Source organism: Neofelis nebulosa, chromosome 9, assembly GCF_028018385.1.
Source record: "Neofelis nebulosa isolate mNeoNeb1 chromosome 9, mNeoNeb1.pri, whole genome shotgun sequence".
Classification (NCBI taxonomy): Eukaryota; Metazoa; Chordata; class Mammalia; order Carnivora; family Felidae; genus Neofelis; species Neofelis nebulosa.
The window spans coordinates 50,683,778-50,709,886 of NC_080790.1; the positions used below are offsets into that span (position 1 = coordinate 50,683,778).

General features: G+C 36.5%; 1 protein-coding gene across 5 annotated transcripts in view; it reads right to left on the bottom strand.

The window, feature by feature from the left end:
- Positions 1-26,109, bottom strand: part of ALMS1 (ALMS1 centrosome and basal body associated protein) — a 228,863-nt gene that overhangs the window by 26,838 nt on the left and 175,916 nt on the right. For all 5 annotated transcript variants that reach the window (XM_058683687.1, XM_058683688.1, XM_058683686.1 and 2 more), the window contains one exon: positions 17,201-18,348. In XM_058683687.1, coding sequence (XP_058539670.1) covers positions 17,201-18,348 — 1,148 coding nt within the window. The remainder of the gene's footprint in view (positions 1-17,200; positions 18,349-26,109) is intronic.

Consider the following 26,109-nt stretch of genomic DNA (forward strand, 5'->3'; position numbering starts at 1 on the left):
GATAAAAAGCTTCTGTACAGCAAAGGAAACAATCAACCAAACTAAAAGGCAACCGACAGAATGGGAGAAGATATTTGCAAATGACATATCAGATAAAGGGTTAGTATCCAAAATCTATAAAGAACTTACCAAACTCAACACCCGAAAAACATAATCCAGTGAAGAAATGGGCAGAAGACATGCACAGACACTTTTCCAAAGAAGATATCCAGATGGCAAACAGACACATGAAAAGATGCTCAACATCACTCATCATCAGGGAAATACAAATCAAAACTGCAATGAAATACCACCTCACACCTGTGAGAATGGCTAAAATTAACAATTCAGGGAACAACAGATGTTGGCCAGGATGTGGGAAAAGGGGAACCCTCATGCACTGTTGGTGGGAATGCAAACTGGTACAGCCACTCTGGAAAACAGTGTGGAGGTTCCTAAAAAAATTAAAAGTAGAACTACCTTACAACCCAGCAACTGTACTACTAGCTATTTATTCAAAGGAGTGCTGATTTGAAGGGGCACATACACCCCAATGTTTACAGCAGTGCTATCAACAATAGCCAAATTATGGAAAGAGCCCAAATGTCCATCAACTGATGAATGGATTAAGAGTATGTAATATACACACAATGTATACATATACATACAATGGAATACTACTTGGTGACAAAAAAGAATGAAATCTTGCCATATGCAACAACGTGGATGGAACTGGAGGGTATTATGCTAAGCAAAGTAAGTCAGAGAAAGACAGGTATCAGATGATTTTACTCATAGGTGGAATATGAGAAATTCAACAGATGAACACAGGGGAAGGGAAGGAAAAATAAGATAAAAACAGACAGGGAGGCAAACTATAAGAGGCTCTTAAATACAGAGAATGAACTGAGGGTTGCTGGAGGTGGGTGAGGGAGTGAGTTAAATGAGTAATAGGCAGTAAGGAGGGAACTTTTTGGGATGAGCACAGGGTGTCCTATGTGAGAGATGAATCACTGGGTTTTACTCCTATATATTATAACTTGAATACAAATAAAAAAATAAAATAAAAACATCAGGAGACAGTAACCAATACTGAGACATATCCTGGGAAAGTAAACTAAATTCAAAAAAAATGATAGGAATCCAGGACCCCACAGGAAAAATATATCAGGGTTGCCTCTGACACAGAAACATTAAATGCTTGTGCCCCGAAAAAGGGGAGTAAAATTGACAGATTTTGAGTTAAGGATTACTATCCAAAAGTTTTATATCCAACCAAGTTGTCTGTTCTTACATAAAGAGATAGTCTCAAATTTGTAAGAACTGAAGAGATGCTCAGTCCTGAACAACTGTTTAAAAATCTAGCCTAACAACAGAACAATTTAAACTAACAAACTCATAAACAGTTCTATGAAAAGATTCATGGTAAATGCTGATCCTGTGTTTAAAAACATAACTAATATAACATGGTGATTTTGCTTACAATATGGAAGTTGTATGTTACATTTCTTAAAAATAAAGCTGGTCAACAGAGTAGTTAATACTACGATAATGAACTGAGACAAAATTCACAAAATACAATATTGGCAAGTTGGGGGAAGTATGTGTGTGTGTGTGTGAGTGCAGGTGGGGAGAAACTGGACAAGTACAACTAATTGTTTAATTTTTCATATGATGGAGTCAACAGATACTATTTAATATCCAAGAGTGATGAGAGAGTGGTTTTAGCAGAGTATTTAATGAGATTACATGGCTGCTAAGTTGTCAGAAAAACAATTCAACTCAAAGAAAATCATACAGCAATGAACAAAAAAGACTGGAAACAGCAGGAAATCCTTAAAAATGATAAAATACCCTGAAAAACCAAAATAATTTTGAAAAAGAAGAACAAAGCTGAAGGACTCACACTTCTTGATTTCAAAACATACTACAGTACTACAGTTAGTACTGGCAAAAAAGCAGACAACTAGATCAGTGGACTAGAATAGAGGGCCTAGAAATAAACCCTTGATCTATCCTCAAAGGATCTTTGACTCTTGATAACATGCCAAGACTACTCAAAGGGGAAATTTCTCTTCAACAAATGGTGCTGGCACAACTAGATATTTACTTGCAAAGAATGAATTTGAGCCTTACTTTACACCATCCAAATTAACTCAAAATGGAGTGAAGGCCTAAACATAAGATCTAAAACCACAAATCTCTTACAAGAACACATAGGGAAAAGTTTCATGCCACTGGACTTGGTAATGATTTCTTGGATATGTCAGCCAAAAAAAAAGACAACAGGGACTGCATCAATATTAGATACATCTGTGCATCAAAGGACACAATCAATAGAGTGAAAAGGCAACCCACTGACTGGTAGAAAAACTTATAAATTATATATTTGATAAGGGGTTAATGTCCAGAATACATAAAGAACTACAACTCAATGACAACATTTTTTTAACCTGTTTCAAGAATGGGCAAAGGACTTGAATAGACATTTCTCCAACAATGATATAATAATGGCCAATAAGCATATGAAAAGATGCCCAATATCACTAATCGTCACAGAAATGCAAATCAAAAACACAATGAAATACCACTACATACTTACTTGGATAGCTACTAAACAACAACAAAAACATAAGTGTTGGCAAGGATATGGAGAAACTGAAACTACTGCACATTGTTGGTGGGACTATAAAATGGTACAGCTGCTACAAAAAAGTATGGGGGTTCCTCAAAAAATTAAAAATAGAATTACCATATAATCCAGCCATTCCACTTGCAGACATATATCCAAAAGAATTGGAAGCAAGGTCTTGAAGGCCTATTTGCACAACCATGTTCACAGTAGCATTATTCACAATAATCAAGAAGTGGAAGCAATGTAAAGGTCCATTGAGGGATGAATGGATAAACCAAAAGTGGAATATTATTGGAATGGAGTATTATTCAGCCTTAAAAAGAAAATCATGTCATACAGTACAACATAGATGACCCTTGAAGACATTATGCTGAGTAAAATAAGCCTGTTACTAAAAGATGAATAATGTATGATTCCACTTATATGAAACTATCTAAAATCAAGTAGAACAAGGGGCTCAGGGAAACAGGGAATTGTTGGGTTTAATGGGTACAGAGTTTCTGTATCATAAGATGAAAAGTTCTGGAAACTATTTCACAAGAATGCGAATATACTTAACAGTACAGAACCTTACATTTAAAAATGGTTAAGATGATAACATTTTGGTCATGTTTCTTTTCTTTTTTTCACCACATAAAAAGTTCACTTGCCTCAGTCTGAAATGGAATTTTGTATAATAAACTTTTACTTAATAAATTTATCAGAACAAGAAAAAATAATAATAAAATTTAAACCAAACATATTTGTTATAACTTCAGAGTTAGGTAGAATAAATTCACCCCAAAAGAAAAACGCTCAAATTCAGTGGGGAGAAAAAAGTTAAATGCAACTAGATGCTACTTACACTTGAGCAAAGTGACCCAGTAAAGCTAAAAGTAGAAGGATGGGCAAAGAGAAACTGTGCAAATATAAAGTTCTAAAAATTGCATTGGATGAAGTAGAATCAAAGACAAACATATTAAAAATGGAAAATAAAACTTACTTTGAATGCTGTATGGTAAAATTCACAGTGAATAAAAATGTATCATGAATGCTTATGTGCCAGACATAAGATAAACATCTACATATAAACCTTTAATTACCACAAAGATAAATCAACCTTCGAATATGTTCTTTTAACTTATTTTCCATTTCCCATTTATTTGCCATCAATATTTTAACCTTATGTGTCTAGGCAACTCTTGTGCATGACAATACCATAGTTTTTTTTTTAAAAGTAAGCTCAATGTGGGCCTTGAACTCAAGATCCCAAGATCAAGAGCGTGTTGTACCAGGTGTCAGCTAGGCACCTCTATATACTCTTTGAAGTGCTTAACAGACCAAGGAAACCAACATTTGGAAAGAATATAATCAATAAAGGTGAATTACTAGATATAATTAAAATGTCATAATCTATGATATGGAGACTCCACCTCCTTTATAACACCCTTGGAGTACTTGTTTATACATTAAGCCACAAAGAAAATCTGTATATATCCTTAAAACAGAAATAGAACTGAGTACAATCTCTGATCATAATACATTAAAATTATAAGTTCATATGTAGTGATAATAAAGTCAATCTTACAAAAATACAAAAAAAAAAATTATCCCCTAAACTTTTCTCTTGGTTGAAACAGCAAATCCAAAGGTATAATTACAGAACATCTAGAAAGTACTACAAAAAAAATACCACAAATCTACTGGATGTGTATACCTCATTTCCACTTGGGGATCTAAAGAGTTGAATAAAGCAGCCCTCCCAACCTTATAACACCACCACCAAAAGTATATCAAGTTTAAGTTCATGACTTTTCTTGAAGCCATTAGAAAGTTGAGGTCAGGTCAATGTTAGTCCAAAATCTAAAGAGCAAATGTTGTCATGAAACATGAGCACCAGATCATCTGGAGGAGATACCACTGGAAACCCTCAAGAAGGATGATTAAGTGGTAGAGGCCAAGTATAAGAGTAACTTATAAGAGTATAAGAGGCCAAGGTAAGAGTGTGAAGCCCTTGAGGGCTACAGAAATTGGAGAACTCCACACCTTCTTGCTGCTATTTCTCCACAAACTCCACCAGAAAAAAGATTGAAGAGTTTTGTGGAAGTGTCTATTACAGTACAGACCCAGGAAAAAGGAACAGTAGCTGTTGTGGGAAGGGTACAAAACTCTACCTTGGAGGGATGTCAGCAAATTGGTAGAAAAAGGACCTCCAGGGACCTGTCCCTTCCCTAGAAATACCAAAACAAACAAACACAAACAAACAAAAACCTGGCAAGAACTGTCAAAAAATCAACCTCATCAAGTGTGGAAGAGAGTCAAAGGTTTACGGCAACTAAGTGAAAACTTAAGTAGGAGCAAAGCCACCTAAACAAGGTAGGAGAGCTTTGAGGTTTTTAATTTACCCTTCTTGGGCAGTTGCCTGCATTCACATTGTAGGTATTTGCTTCCACAGGAAGCACAGAGTAGTATCTTGTTCCCAAGGAATTTATTCATTGAACCTCCCTAAGTATTCTCTGAAGAACTGACACAAGGGGCCTATCTTGTTTCACTAAACATGGAACTCTCTTAGGGCATTTCAGAGGATGGAATTTCCTTGAAAACATTGAAAGCTAGATGCAAAAACAAAAACAAAGAAAACAGCTGGTTGAAACACTAGGCAAATGGAAAGCTAGGGAAAAAAGCAGTGAGAATTTTGGGGAAATGGGGCTTTGAAAATCTCCGATGTACCTCAGGGGAACTGGAAAGCTCATGCACAGGGCAGGACGCATGTTCAGAAAAGACCCAAGAAGACCATAATGTTTCATAACTGGCTGATCTGTAGGTTCAGTGCAAGCTAGAAATTTGCTAAGGTAGAGTTGTAAATAGCCTACCTAAGCAATGGCTTCCCTAATAAACAAAAAAATCTACAAGGAATTGGGCAATTTTTTCCCCCTGTCCTTTCCTTCTTTCTTTCTTTTTTGCTTTCTCTCTTTGGGTACCAGGCACTTAAGGCAATCAAACAACTAGCTGACTAATGAGCTAAAGAAAGAGAGACATCAGAGACCAGAAACACAGTCTGTACAAAAATAGTTTAGAAAAATCACTAAACATACCAACAATTTTAAACCACAATAAGCAGTAACAACAAAATCCTAGGGAGGGGAGAGAATAATCTGATTTCCAAAGTCAACATATTATGATATTCAAAATGTCTAACTTCCAAGAAGAAATTACAAGGCATCCAAACAAACAATAAAGTATGGGGCACTTAAAAGAAAAAGAAAATGGAGACTTTAAATCAACTGTCCTATATATGCTTGAAGGGCATATGGACAAATAAACAATGAGAATGATGTCTCACCAAATACAGACTATCAATAAATAAAGAAAAATAAAAAGGAAACAGAAAATTATGAAGCTGAAAAGTAAAGTAACTAAAAAGTTCACAGCAGATTTGATGAAATCTGTGAACCTGAAGACAGCATAAATGAAATTATCCAGTCTGAGGGACAAAAAGGAAACAGAACAAAGAAAATGGACAGAGTCTCAGAGACTTATAGGACACCATCAAGCTTACAACATATGCATGGTGGGAGTGTCAAAAGAAGAGAGAAAGAGTCAGAAAAACTATTTGAAGAAATAATGGTTGGAAACTTCTCAAACTTGATTAAAGACACGAATCTAAAATTGAAGAAGTTCAATGAACTCCTAGTAAAACAAGTTCCACACCAAGACACACAATAACCAAACTGTTAACTGACAAAGATAAAGACAGAATCTTGAAGCAGTAAGAATGAAGAGACTCAGAACGTACAAAGGATCATCAGTAAGATTAACTGCCAATTTCTCATAAGAAATGATGGAGGCCAACAGGCAGTAGGATGGTATTTAAAGTGATGTGAAAAACTGAAAAAAAGAAATCTGTATCTGGCAAAATTATCTTTCAAGAATGAAGGTGAAATTAAGACATTCCCAGATAAACAAAAGTTGAAAGAATTCATAACTGGATGTCTTTCCCTACAAGAAATGCTACAGGGACTCCTTCAGCATGAAAGAACACGAGGCAACAAGTGAAGCCATGTGAAGAAATAAATAAAACCATACGAGGCCATATGAAGAAATAACACTGGTAAATGTAAATATATAGGTAAATATAAAAGTCAGTAATATATTTCTGGTTTTAACTTCTCTTTCTCTTCCTGTAAAATTTAAAAGACATGCATAAAGATCATTAAAAATCTATGTTAATGGTCACAGAAAGTATAAAGATGTAATATGTGACTATAAACAAAAGAATGAGAGGCAGAGAGGTACAGAAGCAGAGCTTTGTATATTACTGGGGCTAGATTGGCATCATTTTATATGTGTTGTTATATGTGTAAGAGTTAACTGTAATCCCCCAAAAATAACTAAAAAATATAAAAGAGAGGAAATGGGATGGGAATCAAAATGGTTCATTATAGATTCATTATAGGAAATCAATTAAATACAAAAGAAGGCAGTGATAGAGGAATTGAAAAAGAAAAACTGTTAGACATAAAGAAATGGCAAAATTGTCTGAGTTAAGCCCTTTCCTTTCAGTAATTCCTTTAAATGTAAATAGATTAAACACTCGAATTCAAAGGTAGAGATGGCAGAATGAATTTTAAAAAATCATAATCCACTTATATGTTGTCTAAAAAAGACTTCATTCATTCATTTTTAAATCTAAGGCTAATTTTTAAAAAATGTTTATTTATTTTTGAGGGGGGGTCAAGTACAGGCAGAGAGAGAGGGAGACACAGAATCCAAAGCAGGCTCCAGGCTCTGAGCTGTCAGCACAGAGCCCGACACGAGGCTCGAACTCACAAACTGCGAGATCATGACCTGAACCGAAGTTGGATGCTTAACCGACTGAGCCATACAAGGCACCCCAATCTAAGGCAAATTTAATAAGATCATACAAACATCTGCACTGAGGCTGTTTTCTTATACAGTTGACCCCTGAACACAGGAAAAAGGGGTGCTGACCCCTAAAGGTGGTAGAAAATCCATGTGTAACTTTGACTCCCCCCAAAATTAACTGCTGAGCCAGAAGCCTTATAACATAAATAGTTGATTAACACATATTTTGTATGTTATACATATTACACACTACCTTCTTATAATAAAGTAAGCTAGAGAAAAGAAAATATTTTGTTAAAGAAGCTTTCCCTTTTCATAAATTTTTCTTAATGTTTATTTATTTTTGAGAGAGGGAGAGTCTGAGCAGGGGAAGGGCAGAGAGAAAGGGGGACCAGAGGATCCAAAGCAGGCTGCTGACAGCAGACAGCTCAATGTGGGGCTCAAACTCACAAACTGCGAGATCATGACTTGAGCTGAAGCCAGACACTTAACTGACTGAGCCACCCAGGTGCCCAGAGAAGAAAATATTATTAAGAAAATCATAAGAGGGGCACCTCAGTGGCTCAGTTGGTTAAGCATCTGACTCTTGATTTAGCTCAGGTCAGGATCTCACAGTTGTGAGATTGAGCCCATCAGGCTCTGTTCTGGCTCTGAGCCTGCTTGAGATTCACTCCCCCACCCCCCATTCTGTCCCTTCCCAGTGCGTGTGCATACACATGCTTGCTCTCTCTAAAACAAAACAAATGTTAAAAAATAAAAATATTTCTTAAAAAATCATTAAGAGAAAATATAGTACTGTATTCATCAAATCTGCATATAAGTAGATATTTCACACCTATGTTGCTCACATTCTTATTGTTCAAGGCTCAACTGTAATTTAAAATAACATGAAGACACAGAGTGGGATTGATGCTTTGGCCCATTTCAATTAGATTCAGTGTCATATATTCAAGAACAGGATTTGTTGTTGCTGCCACTCTAGTTCCTTTCATCAGAAGGGGTCAGATATGCACATTGTTCTGGTAATACACCCTACAATTCCAGACCACTGCTTCCAGAACTCATGAAGACAGGGCTTTTATCTGAGAAAGAAATCCATGCTCAGGAAAGGCTGACCCCAATCCTATCCTTATTACAAAGTCCATCCTGGCAAATGTCCACTTATTATTTTCAGTGTGTGGCAGCTGGTATTGGAAATGTTATTGGTGCCATACTGTTTTTACCAGATGTTATTAATGGAATGAAATCATTCTGCTCTGGTCTCCTCCACAGCACTCACCAGAGAAGGACAGGGTCTTCAACCAACCCCACAGAAAGATATAGAGCCCAAACTGCCATCCCCTCACTGTCCCCCATTCCGCACTCCATTTTGAAAGACACTGACTTTAGATCCAAAAACACAGTAAAAGGATGAAAAAAGAAAGAAAGAAAGAGAGAGAGAGAGAGAGAGAGAGAGAGAGAAAGAGAGAGAGAGAGAGAAAGAGAGAGAGAGAGAGAAAGAAAGAAAGAAAGAAAGAAAGAAAGAAAGAAAGAAAGAAAGAAAGAAAGAAAGAAAAAGGAAGGAAGGAAGGAAGAAAAAGGATGGGAAAGATATTCCACACAAACCGTAGCAATGAAAAGAAAGCTGGGTAGCTCTACTAATATCAAACAAAAGAGAATTTGAATTAAAAATTATTATAAGACATAAAGAAGGGGATTATTTATTGATAAGACGGTCAACTCATGAAGAAGTATAACAATTAGGAACATATGCATACCCGATAACAGAGCTTCAAAATATATGAAGCAAAAATGGACAGAACTGAATGGAGAAACAGTTCCACATTAATAGCTGCAGACTTCAATATGATAGAAATACTAGATAAAAGACCAGTAAGAAAACAGAGAACTTGAATAACACTATAAACCAAATAGAATTAATAGACATAAACAGAACACTCTAAACAACAGCATAATTCTCAAGTGCACATGAAAATTCTTCACAAGAGATTATATAACACGGTAAAAAAACAAGTCATTATAAATTTAAAAGGACTCAAATACTTTGAATTATATATCCAAATATATTCTTTGACCACAATGGAATGAAACTAGAAATAATAAAAGAAATTTGGAAAATAAAACAAAAATGTGGCAATTAAACAAACTATTAATAGTTAAAAAAGAAATTACAAGGAAAATTAGAAAATACTTTAAGATGAATGAAAATGAAAACACATACAAAAACTTTGGAATGCAGCGAAGGCAGAGTTTAGAAAAAAATTTATATCTGCAAAAGCAGGGCTCAGAGGAAATTTATAGTGGTAAATACCTATATTAAAAAAGAATAATAAGAGGGCACCTGGGTGGCTCACTCGGTTAAATGTCCGACCTCAGCCCAGGTCATGATCTCACGGTTTGTGAGTTAGAGCCCCACGTCGGGCTCTGTGCTGACAGCTCAGAGCCTGGAGCCTGCTTCCAATTCTGTGTCTCCCTCTCTCTCTGCCCCTCCCCTGTACCCTCTCTCTCTCTTTCAAAAATAAATAAACATTAAAAAAAAAAGAATAATAGGGGCACCTGGGTAGCTCAGTTGGTTAAGTGTCCAATTTCAGCTCAGGTCATGATCTCGCAGTTCATGAGATCCAGCCCCAAGTTGGACTCTGTGCTGACAGCTTGGAGTCTGGAGCCTGCTTCAGATTCTGTGTCTCCTTCTCTCTCTCTGCCCCTCCCACCTCGTGCTCTGTCTCTCTCTGTCTCTGTCTCTCAAAAATGAATAAGCATAAAAAATTTTTTCATTTTTTTCCTTCCCAGTTTTTAAAAAATTTTTAAATTAAAAAAAATTTTTGTTTATTTTTCAGAGAGAGAGAGCGCAAGTGAGTGGGGAAGGGGCAGAGAGCAAGGGAGACACAGAATCCCAAGCAGGCTCCAGGCTCTGAGCTGTCAGCACAGAGCCCGATGCGGGGCTCGAACTCACGAACTGTGAGATCAGAACCTAAGCCAGAGCCAGACACTTAACTGACTGAGTCACCCACATGCCCCTCCTTCCCAGTTTTTATTTAAATTCCGGTTAGTTAACAGACAGTGTAAGATTAGTTTCAGGTGTAGGATTTAGTGATTCATCACTTACACAGAATAATAATAACTTAAAATCAATAACTTTAAACTGTAAGGAATTAGGGGTAAAAAAAGAGCAAACTAAAACCAAAGCAAGCAGAAGTAAATAATAAAGATTAGAGTGAAGATAAACAGAGTAGTGACTAGAAAAACAAAGAGATGAATTAATTCTTATAAACACACAAACTACAAAAAAATGACTCAAGAAGAAATAGAAAATCTGAGTAGAGTTACAGTAAAAAGACTGAACCAGTAATAAACTTTCCCCCCAAAGAAAAACCCATGACTAGTGGCTTCACTGATGAATTCTACCAAACATTTAAAGAAAGTATCAATCATTAACACCAATTCTTCTCAAACTCATCCAAAAAAATCAAAGAGGAGGGACAATGTCCTAACTCATTCTATGAAGCCAGTATTATCCTGATACCACAGGCAGACAAAAAAAGGTATTAAAAAAAAAAACAAAACCATAGATCAATATCCTTTACAGAGATGCAAAAGACCTTTTCAAAATTCTAGCAAAGTGAATCTAGCAGCATATGAAAAGAATTATATATCAAGACTAAGGAATATTTAAGGATTTATCCCAGGAATGCAAGGTTGGTTCAATACATGATTATCAATCTATACCATATTAACAGAATAAAAGAAAAAAAAAAAGACCCAAATGATCATCCCAATAAATGCTAATGCATCTGACAAAAAACACAACACTTTCATGGTAAAGATACTCATCAAGAAAGAAAGGGAACTTCCTTAACACGATAAAAGTCATGTATGAAAACTCAAACTCACATCATTCTCAATGGTGAAAGACTAAATGTTTTCCTTCTAAGAACATGAACAAGACACTTTTGTCACTTCTGTTTGACACTGTTGATCTGGAAGTTCTAGCCAGAAAGTAAATAAAGGGCACCCAAATTGGAAAGGAGGAAGTAAGACTATTTCTATTCACAGATGACATGATCTTATATGTAGAAAATCCTAAGGAATCCACAAGAAAACTGTTAAGAGTTAACAAATAAATTCAGTAAAGTTATAGAGTACAAAACCAATATACAAAAATTAGTTGTGTATCTCTACACTAGCAATAAACAATGCAAACATGAAATTAAGAAAACAATTACATAGCATCCAAAAGAAAAACTTACACAAATTAATATGGAATTTCAAGGGACCTTGAATAGCCAGAACAGTCTTGAAAAAAAAGAATAAATTGGAGGTTCTATACTTGATTTCAAAATTTATTACAAAGATACAACAAACCAAAACTAGTGTGGGACTGGTATATAGAAGGACATAAAGACCAGTAGAATAGAATAGATAGAATAGAATAGAATAGAATAGAATAGAATAGAGAGCCTGAAATAAACCCTCATATATATATATTGTCAACTGATTTTTGTCAAGGGTGCCAAGACCATTCAATGGAGAAAAGACAGTCTTTTTTCAACAAATGGTGCTGGGACTAGATATCCACATGGAAAAGAATGAACTTGGAGCCTTACTTTGCACCGTATACAAAAACTTAGATCAAAAGTCTTAAACATGAGACCTAAAACCATAAAACTCTTAGAAGAAAATAGGAGAAAACCTTAAAGATATTGCATTTGGCAATGATTTCCTGGATATGACACCAAAAGCAAAAACAGATAAACTGGATTACACCTAAATTAAAAATCTGTGCCTCTGAGGACAAAATCAACAGAATGAAAAGGCAACCCATGGAATCAGAAAGAATATTGAAAATTAAGTAGAAGAGGTTAATACCCAGAACATATAAAGAAATCCTACAAATGAACAACAAAAAACTTGATTAAGAAACAGGCAAAGGACTTGAATAGATATTTCTCCAGAGATCACATACAAATAACTAATAAGCAAATAAAGGTGTTCAATATCACTAATCATTAGGGAACTACAAATCAAAGCACAATGACATACCACTTCACACTCATTAGGATGACTATTTTTATTAAAAAAACAAAACAAAACAGGGGTTGGCAAGGATGTGGAGAAACTGGAACCCCTGTGCACTGGTGGTGGGACTAAAAATGGTATAGAAAACAGCATGGCAGCTCCTCAAATAATTAAAAATAGAATTACCACATGATTCTGCCTTCCACTTCTGGTTTTATTACCTCCCCCGCCAATTGAAAGCAGGTTCTTGAAGAGATATTTGTACACCTATATCCACAGCAAAATTATTCACAATAGTCAAAAGAGAGAGTAACCCAAGCATCTATTAACAGATGAATGGATAAGTAAAATGTGCTATATACATACAATGGAATATCATTCACCCTTAAAAAATAAGGAAATCATGTTACATGCTACAACATCGATGAACCTTAAGGATATTTTGCTAAATGAAATCAGCCTATTACTAAAAGACAAATGATACATAATTCTACTTATATGAGGTACCTAGAGTAGTCAAATTTATAGAGATAGAAAGTAGACTGGTAGTTGCCAGAGGCTGAGCATCAAGTGGAATGAGGAGTTGGTTGAGTGGTATAGAATTTCAGGTCTGCAGGATGACAAGAGTTCCTAAGATGGATGATAGTGATGTCTACACAATGATATGAATGCATCAAGCTGCACATTTAACAATGGGTAAGATGAAAAATTTTGTTATATGGATTTTACCACACTTAAGAATAAAAAAAAAAAAGAACAAGAAAATCAAATAAATACAGCAGTGTTGATGCATAGGGGCACTTTTACCCCAATGTTTATAGCAGCACTTTCAATAATAACCAAATTATGGAAAGAGCCTAAATGTCCATCAACTGATGAATGGATAAAGAAGTTGTGGTTCATATATACAATGGAATACTACTTGGCAATGAGAAAGAATGTAATATGGCCTTGTGTAGCAACATGGAACTGGAGAGTGTTATGCTAAGTGAAATAAGTCATACAGAGAAAGACAGATACCATCTGTTTTCACTCTCATGTGGATCCTGAGAAACTTAACAGAAGATCATGGGGGAGGAGAAGGAGGAAAAAAAAAAGTTAGAGAGGGAGGGAGGCAAACCATAAGAGACTATAAAAACTGAGAATAAACTGTGGGTTGAAGGGGGGTGGGAAGGAGGGGAAAGTGGGTGATGGGCATTGAGGAGGGCACCTGTTGGGATGAGCACTGGGTGTTGAATGGAAACCAATTTGACAATAAACTTCATATTTAAAAAAAAAAAGAAAATCAAGAATAAATTTAACTAAGAAGGTCTAAGACTTGTAAAATGAAAGCTACAAAACATTCCTGGAAGAAATTAAAAACCTAAATAAATTGAAAGACATTCCGTGTTCACAGCCTGAAGACTTAATATTAAGATTGCAATAAACTCCAAACCAATCTGTAGATTTAATGCAATTAATATCAAAATTCCAATGACCTTTTTGGCAGAAATGGAAAAGCTGATCCTAAAATTCATATTCAAATACAAGGGGCCTGAATAGCGAAGTAGTCTTGAAAAAGAACAAAATTGGAAAACTCATGCTTCTCAATTTTAAAACTCACTACAAAGCTACAGTAATCAAAAATACTGCAGTAATGGAGTATGACTAGGCATGTAGATCTAAGGAATGCAATTGAAGGCCCAGAAATAAACCTTCACATCTACTGTCAGTTGATTTTTTTTTTTTTCAACGTTTTTTATTTATTTTTGGGACAGAGAGAGACAGAGCATGAACGGGGGAGGGGCAAAGAAAGAGGGAGACACAGAATTGGAAACAGGCTCCAGGCTCCGAGCCATCTGCCCAGAGCCCGACGCGGGGCTCGAACTCACGGACCGAGAGATCGTGACCTGGCTGAAGTCGGACGCTTAACCGACTGCGCCACCCAGGCGCCCCTGTCAGTTGATTTTTGACAAAAGTGTCAAGACCATTCAATGGGGAAAGAATAGTCTCTTCAAAGACTGGTACTAGGACAACTGGGTATCCACGTGGAAAAGAATGATGTTTCACCCTTACTTTATATTACATACAAATATTGACCCAATATATATCAAATAGGTAAATGAAAGAATTAATAGTATAAAATTCTTAAAAGAATATAGGGACAAGACTGGATTTGGCAGTGGTTTCTTAGATAGGATACCAACAACACAAGCAACAAAAGAAAAAAATAGACTTCATCAAAAGTAAACTATTGTGCATCAAAGGATGGTAATAAGCGAGTGAAAAGACAACCCGGGGGGTAGGGGGGAGCAAATATTTACAAATTACACACCCAATAAGAATTTACAATCCAGAATAAATAAAGAACTCTTGCAATTCAAAATAACAAACAACTTAATTACAAGTGGGCAAAAACCTGAATAGACATTTCTCCAAAGAAGATATATATATGTATACACACACACACACACACACACACACACACACACACACACGGCCAACAAGCACAGGAAAAGATGCTTACTGTCATTAGGAAAGGGGAAAGTAAATCAAAACCACAATCAAAATGACAATGAGTATGAGATACCCTTCACACCTACTAGCATGGCAAGAAAAACCCAAACAGACAAACAAACCATAAAACAAGGTAAATAAAAAGTGCTGGTCAATGTGGAGAGAATGGGGCGCTCAGACATTGCTGGTGGGAATATAAATGGTATATCCATTGTGGAAAACAGTTTGGTAGTTACTCAATAAGCTAAAAACAGAATTATCATATGACCTAGAACTTCCACTCCTAAGTATATAACCAAAAGAACTGTACACAAGTGTTCAAATAAAAACTTGTGTACAGATGTTCATATCTGCTCCTTTTACAGTAGCCAAAAGATGGAAACCTAAATGTCCACAAACAGATGAATAAATAAAATATAGTATATACATACAATGGAATATTATTCACCCATATAAAGCAATAAAGTACTGATACATGCTAGGGCATGGATGAACCTCAAAAATATGTTATAGTGACAGATGTCTGACTTGGTCACATCCGTATGATTCCATTTATATGAAATACACAGAACAGGCAACAGAGGCAGAAAGTAGCTTCATGGTTGTCAGGGGCTGGTGGGAGGGGGAATAGAGAGCGACTGCTTAATGGTTAGGAAGTTTCTACTGGAGTGATGAAAAAGTACACAAACTGGATAGTGGTGATATGTAAAACACTGTGAATATACTCAGTGCCATTAGACTGTACACTTTAAGATGGTTAAAACTATAAACTTTATGTGTGTAAAGTGTATGGATTTTACCACACACACACACACACACACACACACACACCCTCTACTGAGATCTTTTTTCCCTATCTCCTCCATGGAACAAAAAGCCTTAATCTGTTATCATTCCCAATTCTTCTCCTACTTTAAAAAGTCATATTGTTCTATTTATACATGTAATCACTATCATTTAATACCTACCAAAAACTCAATTATGAGAAATAATATTTATGAATTGTCTCAATGTCTTGTGTCTCCTTGCCTCTAGACTAGTGGTCTCTAAGTTTTTTTGATCATGCAGTCCTACTGATAAAACATTTTTGAGCACAAATTACCAAAGTAGATATTTATTTATGTTATAAATTATGGCTCTATTCATATATTATAAAATATATTATAAAACATATAAATTTTAAAAGGCTGAGAAAAATAAATATCTATCTTTTTTTTTTTTTTGTCTGTACTCCAGTGCCCCATTCTGTAAGCATCCCTCTTTGGAGAACACTCCTCTAGACACCCTAAATTTTATTCTTGGGTTAAAGTATTAGTCTGCATTTGCTGCCCCCTTGAAGTCTGCCTTTACTGAAACTCCCTAACGTAAGGTCATATTAACTTTATGGGTGTTGTTACTGAATTCCTTGTAAGGATGCTGTTGAGGACTCTTACATACACTCTGGTGCCTTCTTTATGAGAATAGATGAGAGAAATTTCTCTTAGGTCTCAGTATCAGAAATATTTATAATGCTTTTGAAAACCTAGTTTTTATATTATAGACTTATGTAATTGATCACAAAGTTGTAGCAACACCACGTGCTAGAAAACATAGAGCAAAATTTGTGGCTCACTTCTAGCAACCATATCCACAAGGTGTATTTATTTATCTCCCTTCTGGCTTCAACTTGTCTTACCAACACTCACAATTCTTCATTTATTTATCTTTAAAAATCATGTTGTAGCTCATCCCTTCCTGGCTTTAATTTGATTTTCTATCATTCTAATTCTTCATTTACTCAAGAAAATCATTATTGTATTACTTACATAAGTATGTGTCTGGATATTTGTGTCTGTGTATATCTGTGTATGTGTTTAAGAACATCTCAAAACTTCTTGAAAGACAGGGAGGAATGAATAAGCAAAAAAACCCCAAACAAACAGAAACGGCCAGGCACTAATGTTCAGAATGGAGGTCATCCCAAACTGGAAGCTCCCCTGTGCCAGGGGTACACTTTGCAGATTCTGAAGCATTTAGCAGCAAAGCCCTTCGTCGTAACTGAGTGTTGAAGAAAAGAATGACAACTCACAATAGCACTGTACTACACTTTCTCACTCTTTTCCGAAAGTTGGTAAGAAATGTTATAGTGAGGAAAGGGCAATTGGCTTTTTTTCACCTGTGTGCAAAGCTTAACTAAAAAGTCCATGAAAAAGGCAGTCACATTGCCAGACGGAATTTGTAGCCATGTACCTGGATGTGTTTCCTTCTGGTGTGCTCAGAAGTCATTTGGGGATGACCTGTATTCAAAGCTTTCTTATTCTTCTTGCTCCGCCTCTCAAGGTATCTCCTCTGGTGGTCGGTAATGCTGCTGTATAATTTAATTCGCCTGGGTGACAGACAAACTCTTTCATGGCCAAAAGCTTGGATCAGTCGGGCAGTGTCAATGGTGGAAACAGAGCTGCTTCTCTCCTGCAAAGTCACCTCTTTATCTGTTTGGGTCAAGATATCAGATTCCACAGGAGAATTGGTTGTGGAAAGGATGTTGGTGGCAGTGTCTGTGAGCAGCTCACTTTCGTCAGATGGTCTAGAATCTGAGGAAGTGTTGTTTATATAATGAAAACCTGGCTGTTTTCTCAGGATATACTTATCAAATTTAATCTGTTCAATTTTAATCTGCTTGGACTTCCCAGCTTGATGAGTAGAAAGCGCCTTGCTTTTTTTAAGCTCTCCTGTGTTTTTATGGCATTTCTCCAGGCTCTTATACCGCTTCTTTTTCTGAAGCTTGATTTTCTGCTGTTGCTTAATATCCCGTTCCCCTCTGCTATCATCCTGTGTGCTTTCAGAGGTCCAGAGAGAATATGTGATGGGATTCTGAAGAAGTTTAGCCAAACGATCAAGTCGCTCCACCAAGGATAGTTCTTTTCTGTCACTAAACTCGGGAGGTTTCTTTTGTTTCTGTCGCTCCTGATACTTGTTCCAGAGTTCATTCAAACTCACAGTGTGCTGAGTTGTTAGCTCTGGGGTGACCTTACGATTCCTTTTTGGATCACTAATTTGTTTGTCACTTTTTGGATAATCTCTAGCCTGACTTTTAGCGGAATGCATCACTTCTTTGTTTTCCAAGTTTACATTGATACTGAGGCTCTCTATTCTGGTATAATCTGCCTTGGTCTTTTCCACATTTTCAACAGGGGAAGGAAGACAAGTATGTTCTCTTTGTTTGTCTGGATGACGCTGAAAGAAATCTTTCCAAGAATGCCTCATGAAAACACTCCTCCCCAAGGATTCATGGCAAACATCTTGATCAGTTGGTAGGTGGACTGGATGATGAAAGTAAAACTTGGCTGACCTGAAGACAGAATGGGTAGTATTTTCAAATTCTGAATGACATCTGGACTCTGAAAGGGAGAAAGAAAAAGATTTTGAAGGATTTTCAAAATATTTGTATTCCCTTTAGAAATAGTATTCACACTTAGGGATGCCTGGGTGGCTCAGCTGGTTAAGCGTCCAATTTTGACTCACATCATGATCTCGCGGTTCATGAGTTTGAGCCCCGCATCGGGCTACGGTGCTGACAGTGTGGAGTCTGCTTGGGATTCTCTCTCTCACCCTCTCTTTGCCCCTCCCCTCCTCTCTATCTTTCTCAAAATAAATAAACTTAAAAAACAAAAAGGGGCGCCTGGGTGGCGCAGTCGGTTAAGCGTCCGACTTCAGCCAGGTCACGATCTCGCGGTCCGTGAGTTCGAGCCCCGCGTCAGGCTCTGGGCTGATGGCTCGGAGCCTGGAGCCTGTTTCCGATTCTGTGTCTCCCTCTCTCTCTGCCCCTCCCCCGTTCATGCTCTGTCTCTCTCTGTCCCAAAAATAAAAAAAAAAAAAAAAAAAAAAAAGTTGGAAAAAAAAAACAAAAAAAGAAAAATACCCATCATTAAAAAAAATTTTTTTTTAAAAAGTTTCTACACAGCAAAGGAAACAACTGACAAAGAGAAAGGGCAATGTATGAAATAAGAGAAAAGAAGTGTATACTATATGTCTGGTAAGAGGTTAATCTCCAAAATACATAAAGAATTCATACAACTCAATAGTAAAATAATAACCCAACTGAAAACCTAGGCAAATAACTTGAACAGCCATTTCCTCAAGATATATAAATGGACAATAGGTAGATGAAAAAAGGCTCAACATCACTCACTAATCTTATCAAGGAAATGCAAATCAAAACCACAATGAATTATCATCTACATCTGTCAAGATGGCTATTATCAAAAAACCCAAAAAAAACAAATGTTGGTGAGAATGCAAAATGTTGTAGCTGCTGTGGAAAACAGTACGAAGGTTCCTAAAAAAATTCAAATTAGAACTACCATACGGTTCAGCAATCCCAGTTATGGGTATTTATCCAAAAGAATTGAAATGAAGATCTCAAAGGAATATTAGCACTCCTAAGTTCACTGCAGCACTATTCACAACAGTCAAAATGTAGAAGCAAACTAAATATCCACCAACATATCGAAGAATAAAGAAAATATGGCATATCCATAAAAAGAGGGAAATTCTGCTATATGTGACATAATGGATGAACCTTGAGGACATTATGTTAAGTGAAATAAGATGGATTTCACTTTTATGAGAGATCTAAAATAGTCCAATTCACAGAATCAAAGAATGGAATAGTGGCTGCCAAGGGATTGGGGGGAAGGGTAGGAAATGGGGAGTTACTAATCAATGGGCATAGAGTTTCAGTCAAAGCAAGATGAGTAAGTTCTAGAGACCTGCTGTATAACATTGCACCTATAGTCAACAATATACCGTACACTTAAAATTTTGTTAAGAGGGTAGATCTCATGTTCAGTGTTCTTTCCATGATAAAATTATGGGAGGGAGGGAGGGAGGGAAGGAAGGAAGGAAGGAAGGAAGGAAGGAAGGAAGGAAGGAAGGAAGGAAGGAGAAGGAAGGGGAAGGAAGGGAAAGGAAAGGAAAGGAAAGGAAAGGAAAGGAAAGGAAAGGAAAGGAAAGGAAAGGAAAGGAAAGGAAAAGGAAAAGGAAAAGGAAAAGGAAAAGGAAAAGGAAAAGGAAAAGGAAAAGGAAAAGGAAAAGGAAAAGGGAAAGGGAAAGGGAAAGGGAAAGGGAAAGGGAAAGGGAAAGGGAAAGGAAAGGAAAGGAAAGGAAAAGAAAGGAAAGGAAAGGAAAGGAAAGGAAAGGAGGTAGGAATTTGAGGACAAATTATGTGAAGCCTAGAACACTAGGCTAAGGACTTTAAAATTTATTCTTAATGGAAATTAAGCACCAGTATACCATTTGAACAGAGGAATAACAAGATTATGGCTATACTTCAGGAAGGATACCATAGCAACAGGATAAAAGCAGCAAAATGTCAAAGGGCTAATGAGAGTACATTAAAAAATAAATCAAAAGCAAAAGCAAAAGAATGAGGAAATAGATAACATTACTGGAAAATGTATTTGTTTTCCAATATCAGTATTTTCAAACAACGCAGTCCCACTGACTTGGGGCTGAAGTAAAATACATGGTAAAGAGTAGAAAATGAGCAAGCTGAATCCGTTGAGTATAAAGAGCTCTATGAGCAATGAGACTACACAACCCTATCTGATGGTACTTCATTGAGTAAAGGTCAAATCGGTTGAGATGGATGTCTATTCTGATAATACATTAGTTTTACACACAGCATTTGTAAAATTCTCCCCAAATATATCAAAGTATATTAAACTATGATTTACTATTTTTTAAAAATTAAAGTTAAATATGCTCATTGTAAAATATTCAAATAATGTAGAGAATTTAAGGTGAAAAAGTCTCCCTGCCATCCCTCAACCCCTAAGCCACTTTCTAATAAAAACTATTAACCAGGTTTTATATACCCATTTAGATAAAATGCTGCCAAGTGCTGCAAAAATATTTGTTCAACGAAAAAAATATTTTATGCATATGTAAACATTTTATATTTACTGATTTGATATATAATTTAACTACATGTTTAGGTTGTTTCCAAATGTTTACTCTCCTGAAGAATGCTCCAGTGGATATCTGTGCGTGTGTGTGTGTGTGCGTGTGAGATTTTATGTTTGATACAACTTTATAACTCCTGCAAGTGGAAATGCTGGATAAAAGAAACATTTATTTCAATTTTAGTCCATGTTGAGAGTTTAGATAAAGGGGTCCAAAATATTGCTGCTTCAGCATCCATTTTGTGTAGGCAAGCAGACTGCAGGGGCCTTGAACTAACACTAGCCCCTCCTTCGAATGCATGCCCTAGAGAACAGCACGCAGAATCTTAAGTATTTAAGTTCCTTATATGACCTCCCCAAAAGTCCTTGTAATACACAGTCTCCCCCACCTCCTAGGGCCTTAACCTTTGTGCACCGCTTACAGAAGACCCTTGCCAAGCTTACCAAAATACTGCCCTTTCTGGTTTTGAATTCACCAGTTCACCCTTATCTTGGGAACCAATCCACCTATAGACCCTAATAAAGGCATGTACCCCAGGTTTTGCCATTCTCTTGCCCTGTGTGTCCCCTCAAAGCATGCTGTGTACCTCCTCCAGGACCTGTGAGTAATAAAGTTCTCTATATCAATTTCCCTTGTACTCTTTTGTTGAGCCATTGGACATCCCAGAGCTCTACTTAACAAATGTTAATAAAGTCACAATGGTTAGACATTGTCAAATTGCTCTATTCTTTAAAAATGTTGCAATAAATTTGCACTTCTAACAATAGTATTATGAAGATGTATGTACATTTCCCCATATCTCAACAATACTTTTTTTTTTAAAGTTTATTTATTTATTTTGAGAGAGAGACAGAGAGAGCGCATGTAAGTAGGGGAGGGGCAGAGAGAGGGAGAGAGAGAATCCCAAGCAGGCTTGGGATCCTAAGTTCCAACAATATTTTTATAATCAGCATCAAATCTTTTCATCTGTGCTATTCTAAAGGGCTTAAAAAATTTGTGTTTTAGGGGTGCCTGGGTGGCTCAACTGGCTAAGAGTCTGACTCTTGATTTCGGTTCAGGTCATGATCTCATGTTTAGCGGGATTGAGCCCCACATAGGGCTCTGCGCTGACAGGGTGGAGCCTACTTGGGATTCTGTCTCTTCCTCTCTCTCTGTCCCTCCCCCCAATTTCTCTCTCTCAAAATGAATATTAAAAAAATCTGTGGTTTACTATATTTCTTTAATTATGAAAAAGGCTAAGTATTGTTTCATATCTTTCATGGCCATGTGTATTTCTTTTACCATAAAATTCCTGCTCATGTTCTTTGTTTTTCTATTAGACTGTCTTTGATTTATAAAAAAGCTCTCTGCATATTAAGAAAATTATCTGTTTAAAATTGTTTTCCTACTTTGCATTTATAAATTGACTTTGCATATAGTATTTTTCTACCATGCAGAAATTTAAAATATGTAGACAAATTTATCAAATATCTGCTTTTAGGACTTTTAGATTTTGTCACCTTACTTTATAAGAAATAATAATCCACACCTTCATCCAGAACTTTTATGATCTCATGCTCTCTTTTATTACTTACATCTCTGAAATATACGAATCTTGGCAACAGGGGTAAGGAGAAATCTACCCCCACACGTCCCCAAACGCTAGCTAAACATCTTGGTATAATGTGTTGAATAATCCATCTATTCCAAACTGATGTGAAATGGCACTTTTAAAACAGTAGATTCTCACTGTATTTATTTCCATTGAGGTACCCACTCTCAGTCTCTTGACCCAATAGCATCTTTTTTTTTTTAATTTTTTTTTTTAATGTTTATTCATTTCTGAAGGACACAGAGAGAGAGAGCACAAGCAGGGGTGGGGCAGAGAGAGAGGGGGACACAGAATCTGAAGCAGGATCCAGGCTCTGAGCTGTCAGCACAGAGCCCGACGTGGGGCTTGAACTCACGAACTGCAAGATCATGACCTGAGCAGAAGTCAGATGCTTAACTGACTTAGCCACCCACGCGCCCCCCACAATAGCATCCTTTTAATGGTTACTGCTGTATAGTTTATTTTAATACCTTGTATAGCTAAATCCTACACCATCTCCATCATCTTTTTCAGACTCTTTCTGGTAAAGAGAAAATTTTATTATTATTTTGTAAAATTTATATTTACAAATACATTTTGTAATGTATTTATATCATTTATAATATTTATATATTATTAATATTATAAATAATATGTTATTATTTATATTATTTTGTAGAAAAGAAAATTCCAATCCTACCAAAAGGCAGCAAAATAGAATAAACTTCCATACATTTCTGGTAGATTCACCAATTGTTAACATTTTGCTACACTGGCTTATCTCTCTATCACAACCTGCAAGCATATGCATATTACTTACATTTTATCTGAACCATCAGAGAATAAGTTATAAATATCATGTCCTTTCATCCTGGGATACTATAGTGTATATACCCTAAAAGGAAAGGCATTCTCTTACGTACCATGGTATAATTACCAAATACATTTAATTTAACATTGATATGATACTAATGTGAAGATTATGTTCAAATTTCAGCAATTTTCCCAAAATTGTCCTTTATAGTAATTTTTCCCCTGGGGCTACAGTCCAATCTAGAATCATGATTGCATTTAGCTGCCATGCCTCATTAGTCTCCTTTGATCTAGAATAGTTCCTCAGCTTTTGTCCTTTATGACACCTACGTTAAAAAAAAAAAAAAAAAATTAATGTTAATTTCTGAGAGAGAGGGGGAGAGTGAGTGCAAGTAGGGGAGGGGCAGAGAGAGAGGGAGACACAGAATCTGAAGCAGGCCCCAGGCTCCCAGTTGTCAGCACAGAGCCCGACATGGGGCTTGAACTCACGAACTGCAAGATCATGACCTGAGCCAAAGTCAGACACTTAACCGACCAAGCCACCCAGGACCCCTGGCCTTGACAGTTTCGAGAAGTACCAATCAAATATTTTGCAGAATGTTGTTCATTTGTTTTTCTCATGAATAGACTGTGTTACAGGTTTGGGGGAGGAAGACTTTAAAGTGCCATTCTCATTACATATTAAGGGTACATACCGTCAGCATGACTTATCACTGTTGGTGTGGACTTTGACCACCTGGTTGAGGTAGTGTTTTCGTCAGGGTTCTTCACTGTAAACTTACTCTCTTTTTTCTTCCCATATTAAACTCTTTGGAAGGAAGTTATTATGTGCAATCCATTCTTAAAGACTAGGGAATTATGTTCTACCTCCTTAAGGGTAAAGTGTCTACATACTCCATACATACTCAGACATTTGGGATTCTGCACAGAACTGTCTATTTGCTTCCATTTATTTATTCAATCATTTATTTATATCATTATGGATCCATGAATGTTTATTCTTTGGTTATAATTCAATACTACTATATTGCTCAAATTGCTGGAACTTTGGCCACTAGGAGCTCTTTTACTTGGTTCTTGTGTCCCTTTGACATACTCTCCATCACTTTAAGGTTTTCTCCTTACTTTCTAGCACTACAAGATGCTCCAGGCTCATCTTCTGTATTTCCTGTTCCAATCGTAGAATCAGCCATTTTTCCAGAAAGCCCTGAAAAATTGTCTTTGTGGGTCTCATTTTTGCTTGTTACTTCTATTTGTTATACTTTTTCAGTCATGGTGTCTATGAGTTTGGCATTTGGGGGCATATTCTGAGGTCTGGGTTGAAATTCCTTTAAAGAGATGTGCATTTGCTTCAGCCTGGCATGAGTTGGCATGAGTTGGCACTACTTGGGCCATTAAAAAAATTTTTTTTAAGTGTTTATTTATTTTTGAGAGAAAGAGACAGAGTGTGAGCTGGGGAGGGGCAGAGAGAGAGGGAGACACAGAATCTGAAACAGGCTCCAGGCTCTGAGCTGTTAGCACAGAGCCCAACACAGGGCTCAAACCCATGAACTGTGGATCATGACCTGAGCTGAAGTTGGACATTTAACCAACTGAGCCACCCAGGTGCCCCTTTTACTAGGGCCATTTTAAATAAAATTCTGGGCTGCAGAATTTTCAGATACACATGTAGTTTACTGCACTGATAAACTGTACCAGTGCAAACTTCACAACTATAAACCTATGTGAGAGCTGCTCTGTAGTTACAAATTCTGAGGATGAATTTGTTACTGCCTTCTTTCCCCAGACCTGCTACTGAGGTTAAGACAGGCAAGTTTCCTTGCTTTACTCTTCTGGATGGATGTGTTTATTTCTTATTATTCTTTTACTAGATTGCAGCCTACTGGAAACCCAGCTTTAAGCAGGACTTTTTCACTATGGGTGTGCCCTAAGTTCTATATTTTGTTCACAACTTCACGTAGACCTTAAAAATAAATCCCAGATCTATAGACTTCAGTGAAACCCTTAGGGTGACAATCTGTGTTAGTGCTTAATTATGCCTAGGGTGGGTTCCTGCCTTCACTTTATTTTTTGGGACCTGAAGATGCTTAAATGTTATGCCAACTCTGTTAAGTTTTAGAAGACAGTTTTGATATTTTTATCTAGCATTTTAGTTATTTTCTTCAAGGGAGTTTTTCAGGATAGCTAATCCACCACCTTTCCAGGTATAGATATATAGAAAACAAAAAGCAAAATGGAAGATATAAATCCAACTATATCAATAACAAATATGGATTAAGCAATTCAATAAAAAGGTAGAAACTGTTATTTTTTTTAAACATGATCCAATTTTAAGCTGTCTACAAGACACATATTTTATTAAAAAAAATTTTTTTTAATGTTTATTCAGTTTTGAGAGACACAGTGTGAGTGGGGGAGAGGCAGAGAGAGAGGGAGACACAGAACCCGAAGCAGGCTCCAGGCTCCAAGCTGTTAGCACAGAGCCTGACACGGGGCTTGAACCCACAAACCGAGAGATCATGACCTAAGCTGAAGTCGGACGCTTAACTGACTGAGCAACCAAGGCACCCCAAGACACATATTTTACATATAAAGATACAAATAGATTGAAAAGGATGGAAAAACATGTATCATGTAAACAGCAATGATGAGAAAGCTGAAGTGGCTATATGAATATCATAAAAAACAGATTCTAAAATAAAAAAAATGTTCCTACAGATAAAGAGGGATGTTTCATAATGAAATAAGGTCATGTGTGAGGAAAACATAAGAATTATAAACACGTACCAAAAAAAAAAAAAGAATTATAAAC